The sequence below is a fragment of the Anarhichas minor genome, unplaced genomic scaffold (assembly GCF_050575085.1).
Source record: "Anarhichas minor isolate MPS153535 unplaced genomic scaffold, ASM5057508v1 ptg000017l, whole genome shotgun sequence".
Taxonomy (NCBI): Eukaryota; Metazoa; Chordata; class Actinopteri; order Perciformes; family Anarhichadidae; genus Anarhichas; species Anarhichas minor.
Window position 1 is genome coordinate 16,695,189 of NW_027466463.1, and position 20,030 is coordinate 16,715,218.

General features: G+C 43.4%; 1 protein-coding gene across 1 annotated transcript in view; it reads right to left on the reverse strand.

Annotated features, from left to right (window-relative positions):
- LOC142951304 (ubiquitin carboxyl-terminal hydrolase 54-like) overlaps window positions 1-13,132 on the reverse strand; it is a 33,974-nt gene extending 20,842 nt beyond the window's left edge. The window contains exons 1-5 of the mRNA XM_076092801.1: window positions 12,977-13,132; window positions 6,914-7,006; window positions 2,127-2,261; window positions 775-888; window positions 556-638 (exon numbers count right to left, since the gene is read on the reverse strand). Coding sequence (XP_075948916.1) covers window positions 556-638; window positions 775-888; window positions 2,127-2,261; window positions 6,914-7,006; window positions 12,977-13,132 — 581 coding nt within the window. The remainder of the gene's footprint in view (window positions 1-555; window positions 639-774; window positions 889-2,126; window positions 2,262-6,913; window positions 7,007-12,976) is intronic.
- Between the last annotated feature and the right edge of the window lie 6,898 nt (window positions 13,133-20,030).

Consider the following 20,030-nt stretch of genomic DNA (forward strand, 5'->3'; position numbering starts at 1 on the left):
CCCCATTCACCCCTCTATTTCCTCTGCCGCGTTCCATTTCCAAAAGGCATATGGAGTGATATATCCTCTTATTTCCCTCTCGTTCACCTTTCCGACCCACTGTTCCACTTATAGATTTATGTGGCCCCCTGGGTCTACTGAATCAAACAGCTGATTGATTACTTCCCCCCGTTTCCTTATTTCATTGACTCGGAGCGTGTGGGAGTTTTGTGTAACAGCTCGGAGGATGCTTCTCCTGTGTGTGGATTTACCTGCGCTGACGACATCCACATGAACATGGGAGAGACATTATGCACGAGCTCACCTGCTCTCGCATATGTAGGAACATACACGTGTGTGTGTGTGGGTGTGCATATTGTGTGCGTGCGCATGTGTGTGCTCACAGTTCAGTGTTCAGCAGTGACCCATGCGAGGAAGAAGAGAACACACTGTACCTTCCTTTACTGCCACCCAGCCTCAGCTTGCTGCCAGATTTACTGCAGTGTGTGTGTGTGTGTGGGTGTGGGTGTGTGTGTGTGTGTGTGTGTGTGTGTGTGTGTGGGGGTCTGGTCTTACCAGAGGGATGTAGTGGAGATGTAATGAACCATCTGAATGAAGGGCAAGGGGTCCGACGTGGCGCCACAGCTGTTACACACACACTGCGAACACAAACACGTCCTCAGCTTCGTTTTTCAAATGTTTGTGCGGACAGTTCTTCATTTTTTAAATTACAGCTCCAAATGTGAACCATGCGGCAGCCATTGAAAGTGACAGCGGGACCGAACGACGTCCTACCTGTTCGAACAGAGTCATGGCAAACTTCTGGTGTGGTATACAGTGTTTGGCTGTGCAGATGTCCTCTCTACTCTCCGCGCTGATGTGGAAGTGGATACGCATCAGAAGATTCTCCTGAGACACACATAAAGCAAAAGAGACATCAATTCATGTGTGTGTGTTGTGTGGTTAGTTGGCATAGTTGCTTGTTTGTATTGTATACATATGTGCAGTGTGTGTGTGTGTGTGTGTGTGTGTGTGTGTGTGTGTGTGTGTGTGTGTGTGTGCTTGATCGTTCCTCTCTGTTGGTGCTCCTGTTAATCTGACCGTGGCAGTAGCATCTATATTTCATAAGAAGCAGACGGATTCCCTGACTGAACACATTTACTACCAATCGATCAGACAGCGCAGACCATGCACACACACACACACACACACACACACAGTGACGGGCTTTATGTGTAAAGAAAGAGGCAGAGAAAGCAAACTGAAGAGCTGAAGAGAGGAAGACGATGAGGAAGTGCAAAGACATAATACAATAATAGAACTGTGACTAATAGCGTTTTATTGTCTTGATTTCCCCCTTCTATAAATGAGAAGAATTATTCCAAAATGAGACACCTGCTATTTGAAAAATGCAGCACTCATTGTTGAATAAAACTAATGTGAAGATCTTTGCTTGTGAAGTCACAATGTGGAAATTATTGTAATCAGTGCCACCGGGTCGGATTCCGATGAAATCCCAGGAAATCATTCAACAGAAAGTCCTTCATCTCAGACCCCAGCAGGACCTCCGGCAGCAACCAACAGACCGTGGACAAACCCAGATCAAGCGTCGCTGCCGCCTTTGACCTGCAGGAGCAGAGCTTCCCACCGCTGGGAGTCAACGCCGACACCACGCTGCTGGAGGGAAGGGAGTTACGGGAGAACCAGAACCAGGACTGAGCAGGGGAAATTGTCAGACACCTGCTGCATTAAAACAAGAGATTTCCTAAAGGGACTCTTTTGTCCACAGGGACCGCCAAAATCAACACAAAATGAGAGTTCCTCGTAGTAGCTTTAAAATAGAGCCTGTGCACCAGCTCAAAGGAAGAAGAGGTGGACGAACTAACAAGGAACACCTCGCACCATAAAACAGTGAAATAAACCTACAAACATAAATTGCTGCCTAACAAACACACAGTCACACACAAAAAGTTGCTTGGCAGGCTGCTGAACTGGGTATCCCCCGAACATTTCTGACTGCAGTGAAGATGGGAGTTCCTCAGACACTCACTCAGATAAGCCTTTAGGCAACTCCTCACCTTTTCCTCGTATATGCGTGTGTGCGTGTGTGTGTGTGTGTGTGTGTGTGTGTGGTGTATCAGACTCACGAAGCACTCAGCGGCGTCGTCCATGATACCCAGCTGAAAGCGTTGTTCGTCTTGGAAAGTCTTGGCCAGAGCGCTCCGCAGTGCATCTGATGGCAGCACACGCTCACTGCTGAACTGGAACTGAGCAAAGATACTCTGCAAACACACACACACACACACACACACACACACATGTATAGAAACATATTAATTATTTATTTCACTGATGCCATAAATGCTTTGTTAAATGCTTTGAAAATTGTTAGAGTCCGTGCACTCATGTTTATTTATGTGTATTTACGTCTCTCAGACTGAAACGAATCCCTCTCAACACATTTCTCCCGTATTCCGTGTTCTGTAAACTGACCCGTAAAACAGAACCAGTGGAGCCAGTTGTCAACTTGTCAGGAACCAAAGTGCTGCACAACAAACCCAGACCAGACCAATACAAACACCGCGGCCAAGCCTCACATCACAGCTGGCCTCAATATCAGACCATATCAATAATAGATGGCATTTGTAGTGCACTTTTCTCTGGCAAAAAAAACAGCTCTCCGAGTGCTTTGTAGCAGCAAAGTAGAAACCGAATCCAACTGTTGCAGGGGGCTCGGAGAGAAAGCTAGGCCACTGAAGTGTGTTTCGAGGGCAGAGCCGTGAGAGGAGGATCAGTCGGTTTGGAGAGGACAGAGCTGCTTTACACGGTTTGCCTCCATGCAGGTCCAGATGATTGACAGCCTTACAGCAAGTGTTATTATAATGACCCTTGTCGGTCCTATTTGTATCTCCTGTTTGAGAACAGGATATCTTTAAAAACTTCATGATACACATTTGAGAAATTTGGTCTTTGCAGTACTTACTTCCACATGTGCTTATTTAGCATTTCACATTTCTGCTCATATTTCTAAAACCACTGGTTCCCAACGTTTTTTTGACCTATTAGAATGAAGCAACGTCTGCTGGTAAACCGATCGGCTCACAGGTGTTAGAAGTTTTTGTGCCTGAGGAGGTAAAACTATCCACAAAAAAGATAACAAACCACGAACAGCAACATCCCTGGCTCAAGGGATCGGGTTAAAATATAAAAAAGCATTGTGCAACTAGAATTCAATTAGTTTGAGAGGTGCAGATATCGACTCAAAGCAAAATAAGTAACACACTTGAAATTCGCACAAATCATTCTGGTAAAGAAGTCTAATATTCCTGCACAGGGTTAAGAATTTCTCCAAAAGAGCAGGACTTTCACTTTGTGCACTTTTATCTACAATTGTTGTAAAAATGACACCATTAGGTTATTGTGTTGTCTTCCTGGAGGAGGTATGAGCTCAATACTTTTTAGTTATCATTACTGTCATAAATAGTGGCAGTAGTCGCAGTAATAGCAGTATAACCTTTAGTAGTACTGAAGTACCAGACGACACAGTCTTGTAAATGACTCTGTGGCTCATGCGGGTTGATCCAGATGAACCTGTGTTTTAAATACAGTAAACATGATTATAAAAAGTAGCACCGAGTTCAAGCAGCGGCAGTGAGAGTAACTTATGGACTGAAGAGAGCTGCAGACGTCTAAAGAGGGAGAGATAGAACCAGGGACAACTTTCTCTAGATTGCCAACGGACAAAAATGACCTAATTTTTTTTTTGGGTAAGAATTCTCGGCTGGAAAAAAGCAAAACCCGAGCGACTATTTTTGACCCACACTAAAAACAGCCCAAAACAGAAATGAACACAAGCCAGCATGACGTGTCGGAGCAGTGGTTGGTGCTCGGCTGGTTCTCCGTCCCAGCGGTAATTCAATCACTGATTAGAGATGGCTGCACTGAAAACCAGGAGTCGCTCTGTGTCCTGAAGATGGAGAAACGCTGAAGATATTTTAACACAGTTTGTCTGTTCGTGTCCCAGAGCAGGAAACGTAGTACGTGGTATAATAACGAGTACAACAAGCAAGAAAGTCCACTAAGAGTGGGTAGGAGGGGACAGGTCAAACAATCACAGGACTTTCACTTAGGAGATCGCTGTTCTTGTCCCATGTGAAACCAGAAACGCTGACTTTACGCTTGTTACCCAAACTTTCATACACAACGTTGTTGCGCTTGTTGGGTAACTTTACGTGAGAAAGTCTCCTAAAGCTGGTTGTTGTTCATTTACGCAAGCTATACTACCTCAATATTTTTTACACGAACCATGATCTAGTTTAATTTCCACTCCTTACGTTTTTGGTTATTTCAAAAGAATGTAGAACCCATATGTGATATTTTTGAAGCAAGACAGCCGCGATCAGATGGGGGAGAAAATGTTATAAAGCAATAGAATGAGTGTGTGCAAGCTGAGATTTGGCAATGGGAAAGGTAATGCAGTCGTACTGGCAGGGAGTGTGTGTAGGTGTGTGTGAGGGAGAGAGGGAGGAAGGGGGAAGAGAGGGAGGGAGAAAGAGAAACAGAGAAAGAGAGAAGAGGAAAAAGAGACCGTACAAGCAATAGGGTGTGTGTGTCTATGTGTGTGTGTGTGTGCGTGTGTGTGTATGTGTTATGGTGGCTATGCTGACTGCAGCAATGCGCCAAGGAGAATGGAGGGGGAATATACCCTACAGAGAGAGAGAAGGAGGGAGGGAGGGAGGAGAGGAAGGAGGGAGGGAGGCAGCAGGCAGAGTGAATAAGAGAGGGAGGTGTGGGTGTGTGTGCATGCACTGGTCCAAGTGTGAAGACAAGAACAATCTACACCAACTCCCACCTTCATTCATCTTTCTCTTTTCTTCTCTCCCACTTCCTCCTCTCTCCCTTTCCTTCTTCTCTCTTCCTATTTATTGTCTGTGTGTGTGTGTGTGTGTGTGTGTGTGTGTGTGTGTGTGTGTGTGTGTGTGTGTGTGTGTGTGTGTGTGCAGGTATCTGCGTCTGTGCATGTGTGTGTGTATGCGTGCTTTGCTGTTGAGAGAGATAAAGTGTTGCAGTGATTTCTAGAGGGATAGCCGCAGGCAGCCTCTGAACTTATGTTTACTAGAAAGGCAGCGCGTCTTTATCTGCTGCAGATAAACCCAAATCCACACACAATCCCTCCAAAATAAAAGAACCCACGATCATCATTCATCTCTTTAGGTTATCTAAAACGGATTGTTTGAAAACTTAACACGCCATTAAAGTTCATTTGGTGGTCTCGTCCAGTTATTCTCAGACTTTTATCTGCTTTGCCGCTGGGACCGCGGCTACGAACAGACTGTAAGGACAACGTTACATCTGTTTCTGACAAAGGAGAGACGGCGGCAGGACGGTTAATGAAAACTGACAGGAAAGTGTGAACATGGTGACGATACCTTTGATTTGTACACCGACGGCCGACGCACACACAACACACCCACAAGCCTCTGTGTGTGTGTGTGTGTGTGTGTGTGTGTGTGTGTGTGTGTGTGTGTGTGTGTGGTATCCCAGCGTGGTAAGAGATTTATGAGCACCTCAAGGTGCATGTGTGTAGCAGCCTAACATGTGCAGCATTCAAGTAAGATGTATGTGCATACGTAGGTGTGTGTGTGTGTGTGTGTGTGTGTGTGTGTGTGTGTGTGTGTGTGTGGCATCCCAGCGTGGGCTGTGCTAGCTCAGCGCTTTCAGTCAGCCAATTAATTACAGAGAAGCGCTGGAGACAGAACAGCGTGTAGAACACACAACGACGCTACACACACACAAACACTACAGCACCTTACACACAACACTTCCCTTCACTCAGACACATATTTGTCATCATCGATGCAACAAATGGCTGGAGCAGAGCTGCATAAGGCTCGTTCATTACGAGGGTTTCACCATGTTCATCTTCTGTTCGGTTACTTTCTATCAGCAGCCGCAGGAAACACAACGGTGATTCAACCTGAAACTACGTTATAAAAGCTATATTGCTGTGTTTCTCAACTTTTATTGTAAGGCAGCTCTTTACTGGGGAAAAAGCGTCTGGTGCAAAGTACGTGGTGTGTTTTACACGATGGAGGACAACGAAGAAGAAGCAACACTGCAGAGAAAAAACTACGGTATCACAACTTAAAGTCCTGCATTCAAAGTGTTTAAAAGTAAACAAGTAACTTATCAAGTAATTAGAAAAAAAGTACTTCTTGTGAAGAAGAGAAGAGTCATTCGACAAAGGAAAGGAAAGTATACAGTGATGGGGAAAGAAGGACAAAAAGAAGGAAGCAAGAACGGAAGGACAGAAAAAGGGGAAAATAGAAGGGAAGATGTTAAGAAATGATGAAACGAGGTTACAAAGTAAAGCACAGAACAAAGAAGGAGGGAAAACAGTAAAAAAGTAACGTCACAGGTATCATGATAGTTCTATATTCACTGTTGGAAGTGTACAAATGAAGCTGGTCTTCCTTTTGTTTGCAAATGCTCTTTTGTCTCGTAAAAGGTATTGCGGTGGTTACATAACCCCCTGCAAGAATCTCCAGTGCTGTGTTTATTAGGGGATCGGTCTCTCCTGCAGCCGGGTACAACCACAAAATAATAGACAGAAGAAGAGAAGAGAAAACAACAAAACATATATGTCATATGAGTTCATAAGGTTTTGTATCATGTTGTTCTAGTCTGATGAATGCAGTACTCTGTCTCCCTCTGAAAGACTGAAAGTCTCCCAAAGGGGAAACACTCAAGCAAAGTACTTGTGCCTCACATAAGTACATCGCTTCAGTAAACCTGGTTTACATTTCAGGCAACAATGTTTGTGTGTTAAGCAGAAGGAAAGAAAACAGCACGGCCAACACACCAGAGTAATTGTCGCTGCTTAAAACCTAAGACCTCCACAAGCCATTAGAGTACAAAGCCAGAGTGTTTTTACCTTTAAAGCGCAGAAGATACACGAGTCCTCCATGCACTTGTGTGTGGTCAGCTGGCGAAAGCTTCTGCGGAAGATGTCGAGATGCCACAGAACCTGAGAGACAGAACACGCATTTACAGACAGAGGAAAAGGAGATAAAGTGGGTGATGAACTGGGTGATTCTGAATGGGATGTACTGTATATCAAAGGCAATGTATCGCAATATCGGAAGAGGGAGGACAGTCCAGACTCTACTTGTAATAATTCATATTTTAACTTTCTTAATCATTTTTACAAGATGCTTTTTTTTTTTTTTGAAAACCAGGATCTTGTTTGAGTTATTAGTATCTTTTTCAGCCCACTGGCAAACTAATCAAAAAGTCTCATTTCCAAAAACAGCGATCTGTATCTAGATCAGTGGTTCCTAAAATGGGTGTCACGGCACCGTGGGGTGCCTTAAACACGGGCCAAGGGGGCCACATGATTTGCTCATTCCTGTCTTTTTATAATATCGTTGTAATAATGTTTCACTAAACAAAAACCAGGCAATATGAAATTGTGTTTTGCAACAGAAGTAAGCACTAAACACTGTAATCACCAATTTAAACAACCCTGTTAAATATGCAGTTATGCCGTAGCGAAGATTATTGACATGACAGCTCACGGTTGGCTGTTGGTGGACAGCTCACGAAACATGCTTTCTGGGTGAGCAGCAGTCAGGAATAGCGACTGACAGAGAGGGCGATGGAAAGATTTGGAAGGAAAAGTTATTTTTGTAAAAAACCACTCATCTAGATTATCTGGATGTCGGATGTCAGACGTTACTGTCAGAATAACTGGTGAAGCTGCTGCTTTCAGTTCAGTTCTCGATTGATTTCATTTGCATATGTGAGAAATGATGCTGCAATCCTTTATTCGTGACTTTATTCTGATGCTTTGTCTGACTTTGGATGCTCAGTAACTCACATGTATAGATTTAGGGTAAAAATAAACTCTCCATGTAGCGTTAAAAAACAAAGCTCCCTGAAATGTGAGATGGTTGCACAGAATCAAAACTCAAGTCCGCAGCTCTGTGTGGCTTTCAGCCACATCCAGCTAATCGTTTTTCCCAGCAGCTCCCACTGAGTGCGTACTTTGTATATTTCCAGCAACAAAAAGAGTCAGAGGGAGGGATTCAGTGGGACAGACGGACAGAAAAACGACCAGCGCAAAGCAAAAAGAAACGAGGAGGAGCGCCATGAGAACTAGTAGAGAAGTGGTCTGCATGATTCAGGTCTCCTTGTGTCCTTCTCGCTCTCTCTCTCTCTCTAGTGCTTAATTAGAGGAAAGAGCTCTTAGTGCATTCATTCAGCATCCTGAAAGATAATATTGACACAACACTGTCCCTTAGGCTTCGACTGCAGCGCACTCACACACCTACAGAATGCACATACAGTTGTAGATCTACATGCACGCACACAAAAACCACAATAATACAAGTCTGCAACGTGTGTGTGTGTGTGTGTGTGTTAAGGATAGAGCGATAGGTGGAGGAAAAAGGGGGCGGAGGATGCCAGGCTGCATGCTGACGCTAGTGTATGCGTTCTACCTTTCCCCCCCCCCCCCCCCCCCTCTCTCTTTCTCTCCTCTCTCTGTAGTTTATTTGGTCGTGATGAATCGGCTCCCTGCACAGCACTGCAGCAGCCACAAGGAGGGCACACTACTGTCCATGCCCATCTCTCCTCATCCGTATCTATCTATCCGTCTTTTTATCCTCCTCCAAACACACCCCTCTATCTCTTCCTCTGTTCGTCTCCCATTTGTGTCATTTGGTTTTCCCTCCCCTCCCCTCCCCTTTTTAACTTCTCTCGGTTTATCTGCAGAAGCATCTCAGAGAAAAGAAACAGTATAACTAGCGAACATACAAAGTGATGGAAACATACACGGGATAGAAATTAGCCGCATCAGCCCGTGTTTTAAGCTGCTCGTTGACAATGTAATTGAAGTCACAGACAAATCTGAGCAATGAAGCCGGAGGCAGAAACGCCCGTATTTGATTGGCTGTGGTGGTCTTGGTTCTCTCCTTCTTTGTGAAGTCAAAAAGTAGATTGCGAGATAAAATACTAGAGTTTCGAGGTCATTTTTATGCTTTAATTTTTAAGGCCGTGCTATCTAAGCTGCCAAGATATTTAAAGTTACAATCCTTCAGATTTTCATGAAACAAAACCCCATTTTTAATGCGAGATAAAGGCTGCTTTTCTGTGCTGTAGTAATTCAATGTCTTTACATTCATAATTATCTCTCTAAATAGTTTTAATAGCGGAGTCTGCCATTCACTATTTGTGCTTTTATGTGTGAAGCTGCTATGCTGCTGTCTTGGCCATAGGTATTTTAAATCTCCATGGGACTATCCTGGAAAAAGTTGGATGAAAGAAATCTAAAATAAATAACAAATTCCCTTGCAGGCATGAAATCCAGCTCATTTAATCTCATATCCGCCTTTACTGTTCATTCCTTTTACACCATAAAATGACTGCTAATGCAAACAGGCATTCCTGCTGCTCTGCATTAAAAGCGTTCAACTGTTAAAACACAGGTTGGCTCTTATTGTGAAGGAGCAACAGGAAATGCAATGTGTTTGTCCCTCCTTAAACACACACGCGACACAGTAAAAAAGGAATGTGTTAATTGATCTTTCTGTTAATTGATCTTCAAAGTGAGACAAAGTCTCACTTTGAAGTTCTTCTTAAATATATATGCATACAGTAATAATACACAGTATTTTTGAGTTGTTGTGTGTTGTATATATGATTTTAGGACTTCTCTAATACTCCCTGAATAATTAAAGCTTAACTAACATGTAGCCTCAGTGTTGTTAAAATGCATCAGTTATAAAGAGTTATTAAGTATTAATTAGTAGCTTTTTTTAATGGTCTGAAGTAGCAAAAGCCAATCATTTCTGTTAATAAATAGATTTTGTTCTCCCTGATAAACAACTATATTTAACATGACATAATGAACGTCTTACTGAACAGTAAGCATAAATAAATAAGTTATTACACATAAAGAAATCAATTAGTTATGACTTGTAAACCACTTATTATGCAGCCTCATTAAACTGGCATCCAGTATTTCTAATAGCTGCTGTTGCAAAAATGGTATCCGTGCACAAATACAACCACAAAATTGTTGAAGGCACTTTTTTTTTGCCAGCAATTGTATTTAACTGACACAATAAAGGTATCTTTCTGTTCCAACAAGCTCTCCTTCTCATAATCTGCTCTACCTGCCTCACACTGCTGTTCCTGACTGTGTTGGTTGATTCCTGCCCTCCTCGACCTCCTCCTGCTCCTCCTGTTCCAGTCTCCTATTACCTCCTCTTCCTGCTAAATCCTGCTGCTCGAACCCATTGGGAGGCCTAACAGAAGAGTAAAACAATCCAAGCAGCACACTAATGTAAAGAACACCATCAGCAGAAATACTTAAATAAGGTATTTGGCTGGAAAATGTCAGTGTTTTATTGGCATTCCTCCAGCTGCAGCGCAATCCGGTCTCCTACAAATTACGCTTCTATATTACTCAATAGTTTTCCTAATTACACTGTGATGGTAAACGTAATCGCTGACTGGATTATTCTCAAAGGGAATGTTGTTGTTTTTTACTTTTAATAATTAAATACATATATATAGATACATTGATGATGCAGGCCTTAACTTACAATTAAGTTTTGGTAACCCTTTACCATGGCAAAATGTGAGTACAAATGAACGAGGAATTCTTGCTGATAATAAATATTTCTTCCTTACTGTGCATCTCACACACACACATGCACACACACACACTCTGCTGGATGTGTGGACCCATGTGTTTCTGCTTCATCAAAGCCTATAACTCCTTTAGCTATTTTATTTTTACACCGTGTTTACACAGAGAAAAGTTGCTGAGCGTGTTCATACACTTTACCTCACAGCACCTTCCTTCTCCCTCATTAAATTTCACACGTGCACACAAAACAACCACCGCTGCTATTGCTGCTGCTATTGCTGCCCAGCAGCTCCACTGCAGCAGCGGGGGGTTAAGTGCCTTGCCCAATGGGCCCATGGGTGCCAGAAGGCAGCAAAGAGTATTTCACTATCAATGAGTGCAATGAACAGCAAACTGCAGCACATTCGTTGAGAGCAAATTTTGAACTGATTAATGAGTAATTCTGTATCACTTTATATTGAAAATCTTTGGGTTTCGGACTGTTGGCCACACAAATCAAGCAATTTCAAGACATCTGCGTGAGCTCTGGGAAAATGTGCTGGATGTTCACTATTTAAGACCAAAGAAACAAATTGGTAAATGATTAAAAAAGACAAACGATCAATGATAGATGCAGCTGAATTGCCAGTGTAGTCTGTTGTGAACCTAAACTTTGACCCCTTATTCTTCACCTACGCACGCTTTAAATCTAACAAGATAATATGAGCAAACGGGAACACACACACACACACACACACACACACCTAGAAATACACAGTGAAACAGCCAACGAGCATCTCAGTACTTTAACATTCAGTTTATCCTCACTTATCTGTGTCCTGTTAAACATCCCTCTCCCCTCTTTGTGCACTTGTGTGTGCGTGTCCTTGAAATGGCCCACTTCTCTCCCCATTGAAGCTGCTTTTGCATGTCTTTATTGAGGCATTTTCTCACAGAAATATACCTTATGTCCTTCACAATGTCATTTCATCTATCTCCTTTCACCGCAAACACTGTTTTTTTTCCCTTTTTGCCCCCTACCTTATCAGACTCTTTAGTTCCACTCTTTCTCCCGACAGTATCCCCTTTAGTCTTCTCCTCAGTCTTTTCATACTGCATACTCCTCATCCCTCTTTCTTCTCTTCTTGTCCTTCAGCAACTTTTCTTCTTCTAGTCTATCCCTCCGCGCTCTTCAACTCTCCCTAAGCTTCTGCCCCATCATCCCCCTCCCTCCTCAGCTTACTGCCTCTCTCTCTCTTTCAAGCCAGTAGTCAAGAGACATTTATGTGTGTGTGTGTGTGTGTGTGTGTGTGTGTGTGTGTGTGTGTGTGTGTGTGTGTGTGTGTGTGTGTGTGTGTGTGTGTGTATGTACAGAAGGTAAGTTTGTGCCAGCTGGAGGTCTTGGGAGGAGGGAGGAGAGTTGTGTGTGTGTAAAGAGAGAGAGGAGATGCAGCAGTAGCAGCGCAGTGTAAGCATCTCCACACACAGACTGGATGTCCACGCTGAAGCCAGACCGGCAGCGCTGCCAAAACCCGCCGACACACGCAAACAACCCGTTAATGTGGCCCCTGATCTCATCCCTGTCGGGCTTAAATATCAATTTACTGCAGAAAAAAAAATTCTACATTGAGAGGATGAAACAACTTTTTAAAATCGTCTTAGAATACAAGCGTGAAGAGTATCAAGGACACAGCTTCTGTCATTATTGCCACTTCACAGGAAATATTATTGCGGTCACTATAAAGCACAATAATTCTGGCAGAGCACTGACATTGTTCATTTTTATGTATATTTTGCATGGCAGGGTGCATTATTAAGTGCCACTAAAGTTACACATTTTTCCAGTACGTTGGATTTGAAATGAAACACTGATACAACATTAAAATGACAATTTTCAGGTTTAACACAAGAGTATTCACACGCTGATCAGGTAATCAGTCTAGAAATTGTGCCGTTTTTTTTTACCACATCTGTCCAGTTTTAGGAGATAGATTATAATAAGTAATAATAATAAGTAATTGGTTAAAGTGACATAAAATCTAATTAAGTCATATTCAATATCTGATTTCTCTAAAAACTGGTTTCTTCATCTTTGTATTGTTTTAGTTCGTTTTCAGGCTTTTTGCTAGTTTTAGTTTAATTTAACTTTTTCAGTTTTTATATATAAATGGCCATAAAGTTTTGCTAACAATAATAATAAAACATGCCAAAATATTTGTGGCCTTTGGACCAGAGTGCGACACTTTTCTGATAATTGGTTTGGTTGAGGCCAGTGAAGAGCGCTACACAGTCGTAAAATACTCCATGAAAAACATGTTACTCCCCTAATACTTGTGTACTGCGTGTGTTTATCCGACTGACCTGCAGAGCGCTGTTGAGGAAGCAGCTGTTCTGTCCCGGCTCGTTGCTCAGGCCTTTGCTGGGTGCGATAGAGGTCATGGTTCTCGGGGTCACCAGCCCCTGCACCCCGCCTACTGCTCCGCCACCCGACGCAAAGTAGTTCCTCTTCCACGACATCACTGCCTGGACGCCCCCGTATCCACGGTGAGGCGGGGAAGGCGCGGGGCAGCAGACCAAGCGAAGGTCTCTATGTCACTCCCATGAGAGAGAACGAGGGAGAATAAGAGAAAAACAGAGGAGGAGGACGAGGAGATGGAGGGAGGAAGAGGAGGGAGGCGGCGGCGGGTGTAGGTCGAGGAGATGCGGTGTGTGTGGCTGGGGATTTGGCACCCATACAACCCTCCCCCTCTCCAGCCGTGTTTTTACTTTAAAATCTGTCCACTTTCTGGAGCCAGCGGTTGGCTTTTTCTTTTTTTAGCTCCTTGGATTTAGCAGTTTGTGTTTGAGGACATGAGAGTTTGTCCAAAATGTTGATGAGGCAGCACTTCTTCTCCCATGTGGGGACCCCGTCAATGCTTTCTTCACTTCTTTCACTTTGCCTGTAAGACACAAAGACCAACATGTTAGTACTTCTCACACAAAACAGCTGGTAATACACACTCAAAAACGTGTTTTTTAAGCTGTTAACTGTATACTGCATAAAATACCCTTCTGTGTATGGAGAGTCCCATCAGTAGTATAATTATTGTCAGCAAAACTGGTAAAAACCGAAAAGATCAATACTGTTTTGGTGGTTAGACTCCCTCTCCTGGTTTGAAAATGTAACCTCTGCTGCTGAGCTTATCTCAATTGATGATGACACACTGACAATTTCGAATTACTTAAATGGACAACAAATGTCGTCTATAGCCTACCCTTAACTTGTGACAGGCGAGCTCAGCTTTATAATTCTAACCTAGCATAGCCCAAAAATGTGGTCGATTTTTAAATGCGTTTGGCAAACAAGGATATAGCGAATATTCTTTCCGTTGCCTTTAAGGATTAAATCAACATTTAACCTGCATTAATCAATAAATCCAATATGCAGTGTGACAAAATCACAAAGGATTAACACATACACACTTGTAGCTTTGTGTTGCCTTTTAGCCTTTTAAGCTAATTATTCTTGGTTTTAGTGCATAGATTCTTTACAGTTTAGTCGAATTGTTCGCATCATTTTTAATAAACCCACTGAATACAATCTACTCAGCAACAAAAAGCAGGCAGACACAGCTAGCGACTAGCTCTCGGAGATAGTTGAACATTTCGCAGCTAACGTTAAACAAGCAGATATATTTCTCAGAGGTTGGTTGAGACCAAAACAGAGCTAAAAGGAAAGTGAATATTGGATTTAGTTTTGTCAGTTATGCTGAAACAACACTATGTGAATGCTAATGCTGCTCCCTGGATGATATTTAAGCAGGTAACTGTGTGCTAACACCTTAGCCATGACAGTTATTGAAGCTAAGGAAGTGTCTGTGTGTTTGTCAGCTTGTTTTGATGTTCTTCTGCCCCTTAGTGGCCAGAAATCTTACGCACCATGAGTCATGAAAATTACCACATTGAACAGAGAAGCACTGCATCAGTGATATGACACAGGGGCCGCTTGGAGAAATCTGTTATGTCATTTTCATAATCGGTACTTAGGGTCATTATCTGGAGCTTATACTGGCTCCAGCATCGCTATCCACAGCTTCCGAAATGTGTGAGTGAGGGAGAAAAAATAGGCAGTTTGTGTGTGCTTCTCACCCTACAGTAAGTGTGCTTGGGTGTGTGTGTGTGCGTGTACATGAAGTTGCATAACACCACAGGGCAGTATAACAGATCCGCAGTGCCCCCCCCCCCCCCTCCCATTTCCCCTATAGCTTCCCCACTTTTGGCAAAGCTCCCTCACCCGATTGCCAGGTTGCGTTGCCGCCACAGCATCCCCCTTGGCTAAAGGCCAGAGGGCGCAGGGATGCTGCGGCGAGCAGCGTGGGCTGTCGCTATGGAGATGGCCACATGGGATTTGGGTGGCGTATAGCGGGGCGATGAGGGGGTGGGACAGAGGTAGGGGTGATGTCGTGACAAGGAGGGCAAGAGAAACGCATCAGAGCGAATACAGAAGGAAACATTATGCAACATTGCAATGTCACATAGTCCTACTGCATGCTGACAGATTCTCACACAAATCCTTCTATCCATCCGTCTATCTAACTACCCATCTCCATAAAAACAAAAACACAGAAATTCACGTTTGATACATTCATCCATAAACAAACACATCTAAATTGCCGGAGGATTTATAAAGGGATTTGGCTAGCATGCCCCTGTGTGCCATTTTTTCTCTACAGCACAGCATCCTGAGCTTCTGTCTCAGCATACAGTGTTGTGTACGCGTGTCTGCGAGTGTGTGTGTGTGTGTGTGTGTGTGTGTGTGTGTGTGTCTGCGAGTGTGTGTGTGTGTGTCTCCCGCTGAGCCTGTGTGGAGTGTGTGATCACACATCCTCTCTCTGACTGCACCCTACAGCCACACACAACCGAGATTGCTCTGGCAAGCCCTGCGCTGTTTATGTGGCCTGTGTGTGTGCATGTGTTTGTGCATGTGTGTGTGTGTCCCCACATCTTCGGCTAGTTACCATGGAAATAGGCCAAGCAGCAGGCACGCGGGGGAAAAGCCGAACCATGTGATTTAACTGAGAGACACACTGTGCTGCACTGGTTGAGAAAGCACACACAGACGCACACACACACACACACACACACACACACACACTGAGACACACTGAGACACAGGGCTGGCTAGTGATGATGATGTGTATTGATGGTGGAGAGTTCCTGGAAGCCAAAGTGAGTCAAGGCACAAGTCAATCAAACTCTCTGACCCGGCGCTGGCAAGCATACGGAAACCAGGACCTGTGGTCGCAGCCCAGACGCCGACCACACATGGAAGACATTTTCCATGTGAGACATAGAGGTGAGGACGCTGCCTGTAAATCCAGACACAGACGCAGCTTGTGTGTGTGTGTGTGTGTGTGTGTGTGTGTGTGTGTGTGTGTGTGTGTGTGTCGTCTGTGAAGCTTCATCTTCTGACCTTAATGAAAACAGCTTTGAGCAGGGGGGGGGGAAATGTTCCCAAAGTGTGGCTTCTTTGAGGGTCAGGATGTGGATTTAGGGTCAGGTGTTGAATAAGACCACATTTAGGTTTGATTTAAAGGTTTTGGCACACTCAAATTACACTTAATTAGCTTAAGTGTTGAATATCTATTTCCAAGATGTCTGCCGCCACCCCAATACAATTAAGGTGAATTGAATTTTGTTTGTGGTGACACAGCAGTGAAAAATGACATTTGAACAGAAGTGTGTCTTTCCAGAAACAATGTCCCGGTCACTCTGTATTGGAATGGAGGCAGACACATCAGAGAGAGAGATATCTCAAAACATGGGCAAAAATTATTTGCATGATTAGACACAGAAGTAAGCAGGAAAATATGCTTTTTATTATAATTTTGATGAACCGACCCTTTAACCTCGACCGTAACCTTCAACTGCACTGAAGGCCGGCATCATTCCAACCCACAGAACTTTATTTTACAGGTTTTTAAATTGACCAAGCAGGTCAGACTGAATTAGGAGATGCACTGTATACAAATTATGTAATGCTGCAGCCCTTAATGCAGAGCGACCAGAAAAACAGAAACAGGGCTCATGAGATGCAACACCAGTTGACTCAATTCTTTGATACGTTTTGAGGACGCACTTTGTGATGTCGTTGCTTTAGAATGCAATATATTGTCGGGTGTTATATATATATATTATACGAAGGAGGAAAATACAACAAGCGCCTGATAATGAAATGGTATTAAGACACCGCAAAACGCAGCCTCAGAATCACCACAAGGGTGACAAATTAATTAAAGGATGCGTCTGGTGATATTCTGTGTTTTTTCTTATTGAGAACAAATCTCATGAAAATACCAAAACCAACAATGAACTGATCCGACTCACTCGTATTGTATGTAGGCCCTCGGCGTCTCGATACTGACGCACATGGCACTCTTTAGCGTCTAAATGAGACGCATCCGGCTGTTAACTAACTCCAATGTAAACTCCTCCGCGTTATTGTTAGCAGAGAGCAACTGAAGTAGTATTAAGAGCAAGGAAGTCCTCTAAGGGCGGGGTGGAGGGGTGGTCAATGGGTCACTCAGGTTGCTTTACTCACAATAATATTGCTTCAACAAATCGCAGGAACAAGATACCGAATGTGCAATATTTTATCTGACTCATATCAAGTTAATGACCGGGAGTAACCGAGGTCATAAGGCGGGTTTATATGTTGAGTCAAACGTCAAAGGGCTGTTCAAACGGTCTCTTTACGTTTGCATCTAAGTGGATGTGTGTGTCAGTGTGACAGCAGATGATTACTTGTGGATCGATAACAGCCAGCGAGGGCACAGCTGGGAGTATTGAGGGCAGACAGACGTTTTCATGGATCCACTATACTGTCACCACCGCTGTTACTACGACTACTCAATAACGTTTACTTCACCCCTTTTTTATCTTCCTCAGATTTTACCCATCTTTTCTACGGTTCCCTCTCCACCTCTGCCTTCTCTCTTTCTCTTCTTTTCTCTGAGCTCATCGAGCGACGAGCAGAACTTCAGACGTTTGCAGGAGTTCAATACTCGATGTTTGATCCCGTTTGATCCCCGTTGCACTTTGATCAAATCAACATTCGAGAGGAGTGGCATCACATATGACACACGGATCAAGCTTTCTTTCTGTTGTTCTCTCCATTACTTAGTTTTCATGCTGTTTACTCGCTGTCTCGCCCCCTCCCTCTCTCTATATATGTCTTTTCCATCTCTCTGTGCTTTGGAAAGAACACAAGAAGAGTGTTTTGGTGAAGAATTCTTAAGTAAATGTGAGGTTTCTACTGGAACAGCTGGGTTTCCATCCAAGTATGTAGAGTATGATGCATGATATCGGATATTTCCAAACATCTCCTCCACCTCAACGGATTCTATACTCACTTATACTAATATGAATCAAGAATAAAAATTACTCCAGAAGTCAGTATGAGAATATTGGGTGCCAACACTTTTGACCCTTTAAGCAAAGCAGTGTCTAATTTCGACCCCTCGTCACTTATTGCATGTGAGTTGTGAGCAGTTTTACGCGACACTCAAACAAAGTAAGTTGACGCCAGGTCATTACACCCATATACAATGTATGTGATTGTTGAACATCTCATTAAAAAAACAAAGTCATTATCATGCTGCTATTCAGGTTTTCCAGGTTTTGGAATCTGGCTGCAGAGACTTCCAGCCACAGGCGCATTAGTGAGGTCAAGCATTGATGTTGAGGCCTGACTCACAGTCACTCTCTCAGTTCATCCCAAAGGAGTGTGATGGGGTTGAGGTCAGACCTCTTTAGTCCAGTCACAGTACTTCCTCACAAAACATGGGGAAAGCATTTCTTCATGGATCCGACTTTGTGTACGAGGGGACAGAAGAGGGCCTTGCCCAAACCGGTGCTACTAAGTTGCTGAGCACATTCAAATATCATTCGGCCACGTGAAAGAACTAGTCGTATGAACAGATTCGTTCTCAAGTGGCGTGAAGTGGATTTTGGAGAACTTTCACCAATTTCCTCGTATTTTAAATTTTCTGCTAGGCGAGACATTTTTTCAAATCAGACCATCTCTTCTTTATTTGAGTTTACAGTACGACCCACAGGTGACACAGCATTAACAGCTTCTGTTATTTTTCTCCAATGCTTGGCTTTAGCAGGTCCCTTAATTTTTAAGCTTTTGCTGTTAAAAATAATAGACTTTCCTTTATGGATCTCAGAAAGCAGGACTTCAATATAGGACATAGGGGGCCTTATATGGTATTATTGGGGTGTTAATTATGCCAATTTACAACTCCTCATGTTACTAGTCATTTACACAGAGCGTCTGATGGGTCTGATGTGACTCGTACGAGAAAAGTAAGAGAAAGTCAAGACATACGAAAGCGTTCTTGCGTGAGGTCCGTGGTATCCATGTAGCTGTTCCGGAGCTTTTGATTGTATCGCACAATCTTCCTCAGCAGACAGAGTTCATATTGGAAGTGTAGATGTTGAAATCAAAAGCTCCAGACTGTTTTTCTAACTGCTGTTGAGTGTCAAGAGGTCAAGAATAAACATTGGATCTCGAATCATTTCATGCTGTATTGTAGCATTAAAACGTCTATTTGGCAATCAGAGGTAAAGGCCGAAGCACAGAAAGCACAGAAAACTACGTGTTCATATACTTTTGTCCAACTTCTGAAATATGACCTCCCAGATAGGTCACGTATTTCTTTGTTTTCATCTTCAGACCCTGCATGTCCAAACTTGTTCTACAGCATTACAAAGAATCAGCATCTTGCTCTTTCATGCAATTTATTCTCCATTTCATGATCCTGTTTATTTCCTTCTGCCGGAGGGAAAAACAATTTTGAAATACAAAAACTGGCGTCGGACATGAAATGCTGTCAATGCCAATGTTTCCTAATCTGAATTTCCTGCCACTGCTTCTCTGTCTCCGTGCTGGGGGTTAGTGTTGCTTTGTGACAGCGACACTGGCGTCATGCAACCTGAACAAAGAGCTGATACTGTCCCCGAGGACAATAGCCTGTCTCTCACATTGTCCTCCTCCCACTGGAGCAAATATAAAAAGGCGAAGACGTGTATTTATATATCCCCGTAAAAAGGAGAGTAGTCTTCATCTTCTCTTTCACAAACATGTGCTCTGCCTTTCCTTCTCCTTTGGCTGCACTCTCCCTCTCTCCCTTTCTCCCTCTCTCCCCTCTCTCCCACTCTCCCTCTCTCCCTCTCTCCCTCTCTCCCACTCTCCCCCTCTCTCCTCCCATTCACTTCATTCCTGCTCTCTGTCCCTCACTTTCTTCCACTGGCCTCTATTTTCCATTCTCATTCACTCTCTCCACTTCTTCCTCCATTCATCTCTGCCTCTTTCCTTTCCCAAAAAACTTCATATGCATGTGCACTCTCACACACACACACACACACACGC